This window comes from Pollicipes pollicipes, unplaced genomic scaffold (assembly GCF_011947565.3).
Source record: "Pollicipes pollicipes isolate AB1234 unplaced genomic scaffold, Ppol_2.1 Scaffold_4881;HRSCAF=5763_pilon_pilon_pilon, whole genome shotgun sequence".
Lineage (NCBI taxonomy): Eukaryota > Metazoa > Arthropoda > Thecostraca > Pollicipedomorpha > Pollicipedidae > Pollicipes > Pollicipes pollicipes.
Window position 1 is genome coordinate 41,833,308 of NW_023596576.1, and position 12,490 is coordinate 41,845,797.

General features: G+C 64.4%; 1 protein-coding gene across 1 annotated transcript in view; it reads left to right on the forward strand.

Annotated features, from left to right (window-relative positions):
* Positions 1-131: 131 nt before the first annotated feature.
* LOC119100404 (kinesin-like protein KIF13A) overlaps positions 132-12,490 on the forward strand; it is a gene marked incomplete at its 5' end in the record, with an annotated part of 12,687 nt that continues 328 nt past the window's right edge. Inside the window, 18 exons of the mRNA XM_037223502.1 lie at positions 132-152; positions 476-599; positions 1,196-1,375; positions 1,629-1,809; positions 2,532-2,665; positions 3,506-3,694; positions 4,137-4,331; positions 4,824-5,029; positions 5,356-5,446; positions 6,062-6,219; positions 6,711-6,852; positions 7,345-7,404; positions 8,883-9,001; positions 9,718-9,836; positions 10,184-10,352; positions 10,449-10,896; positions 11,332-11,469; positions 11,906-12,079. Of these exons, the coding sequence (XP_037079397.1) occupies positions 132-152; positions 476-599; positions 1,196-1,375; positions 1,629-1,809; positions 2,532-2,665; positions 3,506-3,694; positions 4,137-4,331; positions 4,824-5,029; positions 5,356-5,446; positions 6,062-6,219; positions 6,711-6,852; positions 7,345-7,404; positions 8,883-9,001; positions 9,718-9,836; positions 10,184-10,352; positions 10,449-10,896; positions 11,332-11,469; positions 11,906-12,079 (2,848 nt within the window). The remainder of the gene's footprint in view (positions 153-475; positions 600-1,195; positions 1,376-1,628; positions 1,810-2,531; positions 2,666-3,505; positions 3,695-4,136; positions 4,332-4,823; positions 5,030-5,355; positions 5,447-6,061; positions 6,220-6,710; positions 6,853-7,344; positions 7,405-8,882; positions 9,002-9,717; positions 9,837-10,183; positions 10,353-10,448; positions 10,897-11,331; positions 11,470-11,905; positions 12,080-12,490) is intronic.

Consider the following 12,490-nt stretch of genomic DNA (forward strand, 5'->3'; position numbering starts at 1 on the left):
TGGCACGGCGACCGGGCGGGGTGAGATCTGACCGACTTGTAACGCCATCTGTTGTCGGGTCCAGGTGACGATCAAGCAAGCCACCGGACTGCCGCTGTCCCTGTCGCACTTCGTCTTCTGCCAATACAATCTGGGGCTGCTCTCAGACTCAGGTGAGTGGCTGGGAGTCCTCCGACCTCCGACCTCCGACCTCCGACCTCCGAGTCATGCGCTCTGTCGCTGCTGGCCCAAACAACGAGGCGCTGTATCTCGCCCGTCAGTGCGATAGTTATGTCTCTGCGAGAGACATGAGGCCAAGCCGTCTCATACCTCTACTCTCCGTTTGCCTTTTCTGCACGCATCGATGGTGGGGGGGGGGGGAGGGGAGGGGGCGGGGCGATGTGTGTGACTCGCTGCTGTTGCCACGCCCTGTAACCACCGACGCGCTGGCCGTGGCCGTCTTGGGCTCGTGTGAAGCCGTCCACCGGCTCCGCAGGTCTGTCCACCCATCATCAGCAACAGCGCGTCCTCGTGCGCCAACGACCGGGTGGTGGTGCAGTTCGACCACTGCCGCGACTTCGTCATCCCCGTCTGCGAGGAGTTCATCGAGAACTGCGCCGGTACGTCCGACGACACCCCTATATACCGTCACTATGCGAGACAGGGGCGCACCATCACCGTCGCTGTCGACTCGCCCCTGAGCCCGAACTCGTCACCAACTAGCTACCTAAGCCGGCGACCGGGGCGCGATCCCCGGCTGCGGGTCTCCTAGAGAGCGATGTTGCCACGTGGGGCCGCTGTCACCGACGGCGGGGGCCCGCCCGGCAGTGTGACCTCTCGAGCCTGCCGGCCGCGTGACGCTCACCTGCGACCCGCACCTCTTGTGACTGTGTAGCGTCCTGTGACACTTCGTCCTTGATGTCCGGGTGTAACCCACGGCTCGTGCGACACACCCCTCATGTGACCCTGGCATCAAGGACAGGCTTTCTTTGTCGCCCTCGCCTCGTGCGGCCCTCGCCTTGTGCGGCCCTCACCTTGCGTGACCACCGTCCGTGCGGCAGAGGGCGCGCTGTCGGTGGAGGTGTGGGGCCCCGCCTTGTGCGGCTCTCGCCTTGCGTGACCATCGTCCGTGCGGCAGAGGGCGCGCTGTGTCGGTGGAGGTGTGGGGCCCGCCTTGTGCGGCTCTCGCCTTGCGTGACCATCGTCCGTGCGGCAGAGGGCGCGCTGTCGGTGGAGGTATGGGGTCATCGCTCAGCCGGCTTCAGTTCGTCCGTCCCCACCACGCTGGACGTGGTTGACAGCCAGCTGGCCAAGGCGCGCTCCCTGGCCGACCGCTGGGCCGAGCTCACGCGCAAGCTCGAGCTCTGGGTGGAGCTGCAGGAGCTCAACGACCACGGTGAGAGGATGCCCTGGGCATTCGTCGTAACGACCTCCGGTCTGTCTTTTGTCAAGGTGTGCTTGACTAGATAGCTGCCCGTTTCTTTGCCGGAGTACGTGGAGTCGACTGCGTTCTTTTGTTCTCGATCCCCATGTTCGGCGTCGTGTTTTATGGCGCGCCCGGCGTTGGCGCACCGTCGCGTGTCGCCGCTCCCTGTGGCGCCACCGGGCGGTGCCGCTGACCGGCGCCGCCACTCGCGTTCCCCCCGCAGGCGAGTACCAGCCGGTGGAGGTGTGCGCGCGCACGGACGTGGCCTCGGGCGGCGTGTATCAACTGCGTCAGGGCCAACAGCGCCGGCTGGCCGTGCGCGTGCTGCCCGTGCTCAACTCCGGCACGCTGCCGCTGGTCTGTGACGCCATCTCGGCCATCAGCATCGGCAGCGTGACGTGCCGGTGAGTGGCGGCCGGTCGAGTTGCCGAGCGCCGCCGTTCGGCCGGTCGAGTCGCCGACGGCCGCCGCTCGGCCGGTCGAGTCGCCGAGCGCCGCCGCTCGGCCGGTCGAGTCGCCAAGCGCCTCCGCTCGACTGGTCGAGTCGCCAAGCGCCGCTGCTCGGCCGGTCGGGTCGCCGAGCGCCGCCGTTCGGCCGGTCGAGTCGCCGAGCCGTACGCGACTCGCAGACCTGGCGCGGTGCCGACACAGGTCGTGTTCGTGTCTCGAGCAGAGGAACTGTTAAGTCGCAGAAAGCGCATTTCAGTGAATGCAGCGCGTGTCAGTCGCAGGGGTTGTCATCTTTTTCAGTTGTCTTCCACTCCATTGTTTTTGTCTTGGGGCAAATGCATATTGTTATAAATGGCTGTCAAATCAGGTGGCGTCCTTGCATTTAGCATGTTTCGAAGCATGCTCAGTGCGCAGTGCAGTCGCTCGGTTCCAGCAAGCGGCGCACAGGCACGCGCTCAGCCACAAAGTAAACCGTACTGTGAATGTGGAGCAATTAATCGTCATGAGTGACAATATATGTCTGTTGCCATCTTCCGGATCCATGTCAATGTGCATGCGGTCGGCATAAGTTATGTTTCTGGACGGCTGCTGAAAGGTCACCCCTGAGCGGGCGCCGGCCGAGCCGCGGTGAGCGCGGTGCTGTTGTCGGCTGAGCGGGCGCCCCCTCCGCGCGCAGGTACCGCATGCAGAAGCCGCTCGACTCGTACCAGGAGGCGGACCTGAACCAGCTGCGCGAGCGCTGGTCCAGCGCGCTGGTCCGCCGCCGCCAGTACCTCGACTCGCACCTGCAGAAGATCATCAAGAAACAAGGTCAGGCCCGGCCCTGAGGAGGGCGTTCGCGTGTCGGGGTTGGAGGGCTGCGATTGTAACCTTCGCCTGTAACAGCAATCGCATGGTTTCTGGTATAGGGATCGGGCTCATCGCATTGGTGGGTAAGACATAGATGGTTGCTTCATGCTTGCCCGATTTACGCGTCGTTAGTTTTCTGACAGGGATGTTGTCTTTACGTCGAAATGATGGGTACATATTTGGCTAAGTGTGAGCGCTATGAGAGGCGAGTGTGATACGTATTCTTCTTATGTTTCGGTAGTGGTACTTCCATTGCATTGTTTGGTATGTAGCGTTACGGCCAGATATAAAACGCGGAAGTGACAATTTTTAAGCCGGTTTGTGTTTGTTGGAAACTGATGTTTTGGGATCGCAATTTTATTCTTGTTCTGGCAGGGTGAAGTTTAAACGCTTCTTGTGGTAGGCCAATTTTCTGAAATATATCTTACGGGCTAACGCGTTACAAGATATCGCAGTTCACTTTGCTAGAGTTTGTCTCAAGTCTAACGCGGGAAAAGGCTCTCCGGCGCCGGCCGCCGTAGCGTCAGCGATTGCCGGCTGCCCTCTGCTGTCGCGCCGTCCCGCTCCCCGCTGTCCCGCTCTCCGCTGCCACGCCGTCCCGCTCCCCGCTGCCTCGCCGTCCCGCTCCTCGCTGTCCCGTTCTCCGCTGCCAAGTCATCCCGCTCCCCGCTGTCCGGCTCCCCGCTGCCACGCCGTCCTGTTCCCCGCTGTTCCGCTCTTCGCTGTCGCACCGTCCCGCTCCCCGCTGCCGCGCCGTCCCACTCCCCGCTAACGGCCGGGCGCGGCGCCACTCTGCTGCAGACAAGACCGAGGCGGACAACGAGCGCGAGAAGTCGCTGCTGGACCAGTGGATCCAGCTGAACGAGGAGCGTAACGCCGTGCTGGTGCCGGCGGCCGGCAGCGGCATCCCGGGCTCGCCGCTCTCGGCGCACGTGCAGCAGCGCGCCGGCCTCGAGCGGCACGTGCCCGTGCTCTTCCTCAACCTGAACGGTACGGCACCCGCCGGGCGGAAGCGGCCCGGCCCGACCTCTCCGCCTCGAGACGGGGCGTGTCGGCCTGGCCTGTCCTCGTCGCACACGGATTAGTCCTGACCTCGGATCGCGCGCCTGGGGCGGGCATGCGCTGATTGTGACCGCTCCGTCACTCGTCACAGCACCGGGCGCGTGCGCGTGTGTGTGTTCGCTACCCAGCGGTTCTCCGATGACCTAGCTGTGCCCGCTCAGCGGGGGTGTTTCCCGCCGTGCTGTTGCACTCAGGCCGCTGGCACGTCCAAACATCAGCTGCGCCTCGATGCACCGCCAGCGCCGTGGCGAGGCCGGCCGGCGCCCGCACCGGCCGACCCCCCCCCCCCCCCCCCCCTCCTCCTGACGAGGCCAGCCTGCCCCTGTACCCCCCGACTGGACCCCTGACCAGGCGGTGTTTTGTCCTGCAGCGGATGACCTGAGCTCGGGCTCTCTGGCGGGCGAGCTGGCGTGCGCAGGGGTTAACTCCCACCTGCCCAAGGAGCACGGCGAGCACATGGTGGCGCTGCACCCGGTGCGCGCCGCCGACGGGCCGTGCGTGGCCGCCGTGGCCCAGTGGGACTCGAGCGTGCACGACTCGGTCTACCTCAACAGAATCACACCCGGTGAGTCTCGGTCTACCTCAACAGAATCACACCCGGTGAGTCTCGGTCTACCTCAACAGGCTCATACCTGGTGAGTCGCGGCCTACGTCAACAGAATCGCACCCGGTGAGTCGCGGCTTACGTCAACAGAATCACACCCGGTGAACCACAACAGAATCACACTCGGTTATGGCGCTCAGTGCGAGCGCATAGGCGCAGTCTTGGCCTGCGGACAGGTGCCGGTGGGCTGGAGTCGCCGACACTGTCGCCTCATTGGCCGGTGGAGGACGGCTGATGTCCATGCGTGGCGAAGTTGTTTTTAGAAACAGGTCGTTTCCGAAGCTGCTCTCCCCTCGGCTCCGCCTCACATGCCCGCTCTCCCGCTCGGCCCCACCTCACATGGTCGCTCTCCCCCCGGCTCCACCCCAGACGGTCGCTCTCCCCCCGGCTCCACCTCAGACGGCCGCCCTCCCCCGGCCCCGCCTCATGCGGCCGCTCTCCCCCGGTCTGCAGCCAACGAGCGGGTGTACCTGGTGCTGCTGGTGCGCGTGCGGCTCTGCCAGCCGCTGCCCATGGACATCGTACTGCGCAAGCGACTCGCCGTCAACATCTACAAGCCGACCTTCACCAACAAGCTGATGCGCAGCATCTCGCTTCGTCGCACGGACCAGGTGGAGGCCACCGGCGTCGTCTACGAGGTCGTCTCCAACATTCCGAAGGTGAGGGGCCGGCGAGCCCGAGATCCCGCCTTTTGGCAGTGGTGTGGAACGTAACTCCGTGGATACTTGGTAGGTTATAAAGGTCGCCAAATGATCTGTTGGCATTCTAGAGTCTTTTACGTTAAAATGTGGTCGAATATGGAGACATGCGAGGCAGATGTACGCCGTATATAACCACTCTGTCCCCCCAAAGCAAACCCAGGATGCGGCCGTTCCAGTGAGTGTCCCCCATTTTGAACCTATACGCTTTGGAGAGGGGGCGGGGTAGGATTGAGCCGACCAGCCCCCCCCCCCCGTGGTGGTGCTCAGCCCCGCCGTCCCCCCAGGCGAGCGAGGAGCTGGAGGACCGCGAGTCGCTGGCGCAGATCGCCGCCTCGGGACAGGAGGCCAGCGACCCGGACGGCGAGACGTACATCGGTGAGGGCGCGGCGCGTGGCGGCGCGCGGGCGGACTGCTGAGACGCGTGGCGGGGCGCGGTCAGCAGCCGGACGAGTGCAGGCGTAGTGGGCGTCTGAGCTGTGGCGGGGCTAGTGTCGCGAGCTTGGACGTGTTTAGTGTCGCGAGCTAGGACGGCTAGTGTCGCGAGCTAGGACGGCTAGTTTCGCGAGCTAGGACGTGGTTAGTGTCGCAAGCTAGGACGTGGCTAGTGTCGCGAGCTAGGACGGCTAGTGTCGCGAGCTGGGACGTGGCTAGTGTCGCGAGCTAGGACGGAGCTATTCTCGCGAGCTAAGACGGGGCCAGTGTTGCAAGCAAGGACTGGGCTAGGCCTGAGGCATGATGGGAGAGCTGTGCTGGGTCGGCAGTTGGGCTGAGCTCGGTTTGTGCTCCAGTAAGTCTGTATGGCCCGACACAGGCCGGCTCACAGTCCGACTCGGACCAGTGTTGTGTGTTATGGAGTCTGGCGGGACCTACTCCGGTGTTGTGGAGCCTGGCGGGACCTGATCCGGTGTCGGCCGGTGTGTCGTCTGCGGTCGGGCGGTGCCGCCGCCTCCTTCCGGTCGTGTGACGCAGCCTATCGGCCCCGCTCCGCAGAGAAGTACCTGCAGGGCGTGAGCGCCGTGGACAGCATCCTGCGACTGGACCGGCTGCGCCAGAGCGTGGCCGTCAAGGAGCTGATCCAGGACGGCGCCGGCCCCCTCTCCGGCACCGGCAGCATGCGCAAGACGGCCAGCGTGCCCAACATCAGCTACGTCAGTACCGTGACGGGCGTGACGGCGAGTCGGGCGTGTGGCCGCGCGGCTGCGGGCCACCCTGCGTCACTGATGGCTCGGGCGGACTGCGGGTCAACGTTGGACGGGATCACCGGCATTCTCAACGCACGGGCGTCATCCACGTTAATGCGAGCCGCTAGTTTTTCGTTGTCGGTGCGCCCGTGACCGCGGGCCAGCCTTAGTTATTTGCGCGATGGTGTTGGCTGCTGTTGCGGGATGTTAATGGGTCGCCTACCCGAAAGTGATTACCTGAATATCTTGTTGTTTCGCAAGTGCCCAGCTGAAACAAACGTCAGATTAGATGAGGCAGTCCCACAGTGTGTAGTGTTCTGGTGTCGTTCAGCCTGTCGCCTGCCGCTTCGGGAAGTAGCACGCGTTGCCAGCCCGCCGACGTGTCTCGGCCCGTGCGGTGCCCGTCGCCGGCCGTTTAGCCCTGCTGACCTGACCTGACTTGACGCCCGGTGCGCCAGTTCCACCGGCCGGACGGCGTGAACCGGTCCGAGAGTTTCCTGGAGTTGAGCGGGCTGCCGGCGGCCGGCGACTCCGCCGACCCTCCGCACCACCGGCTCTCACTCGGCGGCCATAAGGCAGACAGCTCCGGCCGCACCGCCAGTGAGTGGGCCGCCGGCCGGCCGGCGCTCGCCACCCGGCCACGCGCCGGCTGACGCCGAGGGGACTGGTTTGACGGGCGAGGGGGGGGGGGAGGTAGCTGTAACGGCTAGGCGAGCAGGTATGCTGACCCCAATGCGACAGGTGGCCGGCTGCGGGCCCGCGGTCGTCTCCCCGTGCTATGGCCAGAGGTCCTCAGCGCGGCTTCTGCCGCTGGTGGTCGAGCTTCAGTCGGCGGCGTGTTCGCCACAGCCCTGTTTGTGGTCACCGCAGCAGATGGCGGAGATCTGCGGCCCGTGTTGCTGTGTTTGATGACCTCGCTATAGTCCGGCCTTCTCCATCACTCCCCTATGCGCGCGGACCGAAACTCGTGCGCGACCAGAGGGCCCGCCTCCGCTCTGGTCTCACCGGCCGCTCCATGAGCGCGACCTGTGCCGTTCGCCACGCGTGCGCGCCGGCTCTGTCTGACCGCGTGCCGGTGCGCGTGCTCCGCAGATCGGCCCACGTTCCTGAACCTGACGGCCGGCGGCCGCCTGCAGGGCGCCATGTCCAAGTGTAGGTCGATGCTGTCTGGCCTCAGCGGCTCACTGATGGCGCTGCATGAGGAGGCGGGCGCCGAGCCGCCGCCGCCGCCGCCGCCGCCGCTGTCGCTGCCGCCGCTGCTGCCGCCGCATGCTGCACGTACGCTAGCTGCCGCTCGGGCCTCAGCCACCCCCGTCCGTGATGACGTCAGGGGCGGGGTGCCGAGCTGGGGCCACGTCCACACTGCGGGCCTGGCCAACACCAGGCTAATGCCTCAGCGCAGGCGTGTCGGTTTCAGCATGAAAGCGGGCGTTATGAGCCACAGTGCGTGGAATCATCCAGCGTGGAGAAACATGTGCGGTTCCGTTGGTTCGCTGGAACGAAAACGAGGCAAAGCATCAGCCATGGCTTTGTCGATCAGACATGGATAGACATGACGTGAGTGAACTGTTAGGTAGTGTTCATAATGGGTTTTCGCGAAGCAAGCCTAGTGAATTGCCCTGGCCAATGGTTTCTATGGCCATGGCAGTGTTGGTCTTCGCCATGATTCTCGGCTCGTGGAACTCCAGAGAAGCGACCGCTGTGTTCGGTCGCGTTTGTTCGAGACCTCAAAACCGTGCTTCTATCACTAGGTGCTGGCGGTTGATTGGCAAGTGGCCAGAAGGGTCCAAAGGGTTTAAGAGCGACGCCGGTATTGTGCTGCAAATTCTCCGATCATAAAAAAGACTGTTGAGTCCATACTCTGACTCGACAGGTATGATCAAAACCGGTCAAATTATTCCTGTAAGGGCTAAAAAGACGAAGCGACATGGCTATTCACAATCTGACCTCATCTCCATTCATTATTACGCGAGTAACCAGCAGGCCTTGGCAGCAGAGCAGAGCCTGTACAGCTCCGCTGCGGTGAGTCCGTTCTAAGCGCCGCCAGGTGTCCGGTATGACAGTGTCCTGCCTCCGGTCAGGACGGGGCCGTGTGAGCATGTTATAGAGCTCCTCCCGACCGCCTGGGTGCCGCATATCACGGCGGGCTGCCTTCTCCAATGCCCGCAGGGTGTCACGTGACCCGGAGCAGGGCTTGCGATCCCGTAGCCCCGTTCGGTTCTGTGTGTGTGTGTGTGTGTTCCGGTCAGTGTGTTGCCTCACTGGCACCTTGTTTGGCGGGGTTTTTGCATGGCAAGTAGAACGCGACGAGGTTGGCTTGCTGTTTTCATTTGGCGAATGCGTTCAGACTTCTTTTTAATTTGTTGGCCTTGCAGCTGCATTTGTGGGTTGTTATTATTGAAATTTCGATTACGTGTGTATGCTGTCACGTGGGCAAACTACCCCACATGCCGTCACCTGATGTTGGCCATGATCTCAAGGTGTTAAATAACTCTGTGGCTGTTGACAGATAAATCGCGCTCGTTAGTATTCTGATCTAACATGTTAGCTGACGATGAGGCTTTCCTGCCCCCTTTGGCGTGCTCTGGACGCCGGGCCAGTCCGCGTGCTGACGCGACGCCCGTTCGCAGCCACTCCCAGCCCGGGCTCGCTGAAGCTGGCCTCGAGGATGAGCACGCTGCACGAGGACCACGACCGCGAGGGATCGCCGGAGCGCGCCGACGCCGCCGGCTCCGCCCAGCCGGCCCCGGTGAGTGCTGCTGCCGGCTCCGCCCGGCCGGCTCCGGTGAGTGCTGCCGCCGGCTCGCTCAGCCGGCGCCGGTGGGTGCTGCCGCCGGCTCCGCCCAGCCGGCTCCAGTGAGTGCTGCCGCCGGCTCCGCCCAGCTGGCCCCGGTGAGTGCTGCCGCCGGCTCCGCCCAGCCGGCCCCGGTGTGTGCTGCCGTCGGCTCCGCCCAGCCGGCCCCGGTGAGTGCTGCGCCGGCTCCGCCCAACCGGCTCCGGTGAGTGCTGCCGCCGGCTCCGCCCAGCCGGCCCGGTGAGTGCTGCCGCCGGCTCCGCCCAGCCGGCCCCCGGTGAGTGCTGCCGCCCGGCTCCGCCCAGCCGGCCCCGGTGAGTGCTGCCGCCGGCTCCGCCCAGCCGGCCCCGGTGTGTGCTGCCGCCGGCTCCGCCCAGCCGGCCCCGGTGAGTGCTGCCGCCGGCTCCGCCCAACCGGCCCCGGTGAGTGCTGCCGGCGGCCCCGCCCAGCCGGCTCCGGTGAGTGCTGCCGCCGGCTCCGCCCAGCCGGCCCCGGTGAGTTATGCCGCTGGCCCTGCCCAGCCGGTCCCGGTGAATCTGCCGCCCGTCCTGTCAGCGGCGCCACCATGACGCCGGATGCCTCTACACGTCGCCTTTACAGCCTCTGCGCGCTGCCGTCAGCGGCGGGGAACAGCGGTCATGTCGTGACGCGCCGTCCGTATGATGTTTCAGGGACGCGGCGCGGCTGCTCGGACGCGGCTCTCCGGGCGCATGCGCAGCTCGCGAACGTTTGACTCCCTAGTAGAGATCCCGGCCCCGGCCAAGACCAACTCGCCCAGCGTTACCTCCAGGTCAGTCATCTCCAACCTCTTCCGTTGCAGGCAATGTCGCGCCAGCGAAAACGTTATTGAGAGGAAAGCGGTGTGTCTACCGATAGTTCAAATCCGATGTGTCGGGGCTAAGATCTGGTCTTATGGCAAATCCATATCAAAAAGCCGCATGTGAAATTGCAAGAGCCAGACACATGCCATTTTATACTCGTTCTGATCGACTTGTGGTCGCTGAAAAGGCGGCGAATGCGTAGTGCGTGACGCCATGCCCGCGTGCGGGCTGCGCGTGCGGTGACGACGATCGCTGGCGCTGGCTGCGGTCGGACGGGCGAGTGAGCTCGCGCGCGCGCGCACGTCCCCTGTTGCAGCGGCTACGGCTCGCAGGCGGTCAGCTCGTCGAACCTGTCCAGCGAGGACTCGGTGTCGCTGCAGAGCATCGACGAGACGCCCGACTCGGAGGCGAGCGTGGTGGCGGCACGCCGGCCTGCCGACACCAGCCGGCGGGAGTCGGAACGGCCGCCGGCGTCGGCCGCCGCCGAGCCGCAGCCCTACGGCCGCCGCGCCGGCCGGCCCGAGCCGGCGCCGCCCGGCGCGCAGCCGGAGCCGCGGCCAGAGCCGCAGCCGGAGCCGCAGCCGGAGCCGGCGGAGGGGCAGCGGGAGGAGGGGCAGACTCAGGAGAATAAGGGGCAGCCGCGGCCCGGGGAGAGTCAGCAGGAGCCTGCGGGACAGGCTCCCGAGAATCACCAGGAGCCGGAGCTCCAACCTCAGGAGATTCCACGGGAGTCCCAGCCGCAACCTCAGGAGAAAACTCAACCAGAGCGAGAGCAGGAGATTCAGCGGCAAATGCGTCAGGAGTTCGAGGCGGAGCAGGGATCATCGTTAGAAGGGCTTCAGGATCCGCCGCAGCAAATCCAGCAGGAGCCGGAACAGAAGCCCCCGCAGCTTGAACACCAGCAGGAGCCTAGTGAGGAGCAAGGGGAGCCTCTGCAGCAGGAGCCTAACCATGACACGCAGCTGGATTCCAACGGCCAGGACTGGGAGGACCATGAGGCGGGCAAGCCGCAGACTGACAACTGTATTGGTGAGTTAGGCAGTCTACACTGGCCCCTTGAAAACCGTCGAGTGCAGTGTCCGCGGCCGTGTCGTGCTATTCCTCCCCGGTCCGTGCTGCATAACGTGCGTCATTTTAACAGCTATACGCCACCTACTGCGCTGTCCTAGCTCAGACCAGCCAGATCGAGGCTGGGAAGACCCGCTAGTGTGCGTCTGTCTCCTCCACTTGGGGTGAGGGATTCCGGTGCTGGCCATGTGGGCTGGCGCGTCTTGTTAGTGAAGATGAGCTTCACATTCCACACCGCCACATCACCTCGTGTTCCATCGGCGTCGTGGCAGTGATGCGTGCGTCCGTGACTCGCCGGTACATCCGTGCCGAGCCGCCAGCTGCTGTGTCCCCCGCGCCGGCCGCCCCACCAAGCCTAGGTGATACGATGCCTGACGGCCGGCCGCCCGCCGACAGCCGGCCTGGCCGAGTGGGTGACGCCCGGCGAGGCGGTGCTGGTGCGGCCCCAGTCGCTCTCCGGCCACATCCGCTTTGTCGGCCCCGTCCGGTTCGCGCCCGGCTGCTGGGTGGGCGTCGACCTCGACCTGCCCCAAGGTGCGTGCCGCCCGGGCCCCGGCCGCGGAGCTCCAGCCGCGCCGCTGGTCCAGTAATCTGTGAGCTGGCGGCCGCGCACAGACTGGCTGTGTCAGCTGTCACACAACCTCGTCATGGCTTATATATATATATATATATATATATATATATATATATATATATATATATAAATTTAGCATGAAATATTTTTTGTTTATTTACCGACACGAGCTTGGTGGCTTGTCCGGAGTTTGTATTTGGCGCCCACGTGGTGTCACATTTTTTTAGGGACCGCGAAGCCTTATGGTGCATAAGCTGCAAGGTGCTGCGGTTTTTAATGAACCACCTGACCTTCATGGTGCGCCAACGGCCGCAGTAGCCCTGTTTGCTAGCACAGTTGAACACGTTCACCTGAGCCCAGGCCGCCGGACGGTATGTAACCCGCCCGCGGTCGCAGGGAAGAACGACGGCAGCGTGAAGGACGTGCAGTACTTCCAATGCCAGCCGAGGCACGGCATCTTCGTGCGCGTCGACAAGCTGATCTGGGACCATCGGCGCAGTCGGGCGCAGCGGGCGCGCCCGAGCCCGGCGGCCGCCGCGGCCGGCTCCTCCCGGCGGGCGTCGACCAGAGGTGAGGCCCGGCCGGTCGCGCCGGGGCGCTCGCCTCGCAGTGCGGACAGCGGGGCTGGTTGGCAGTGTTCACGGCTGTGGATGATCTCGGAGCGTTGGCGAGCGCAGGGTCTGGACGCTGGCGTGTATAAGCTGTGTGCCGCCGGGTTGTCGGACGGCATGCTTGAATTGGCATAAGAACGTTTCAAAAAGTGTGTTCTGGAGGGGGGGGGGGATGATGGTTCCGTAGTAGATCTTAGGGTTGATGTAAATAATTCAAAAAATGTGGGGGCGTGGTCTCCAGGTCCCGTCCCGTGTTCCCGCGCCCATGCATGAGTGAATGTGTCATTTAGGTGGCAGTTTTGCTTCCTCGTCCGGGCCACGCCGACGGTGTCAGAAAATGCACCATGGTTCCTGAAAACCTCCCAGGGGT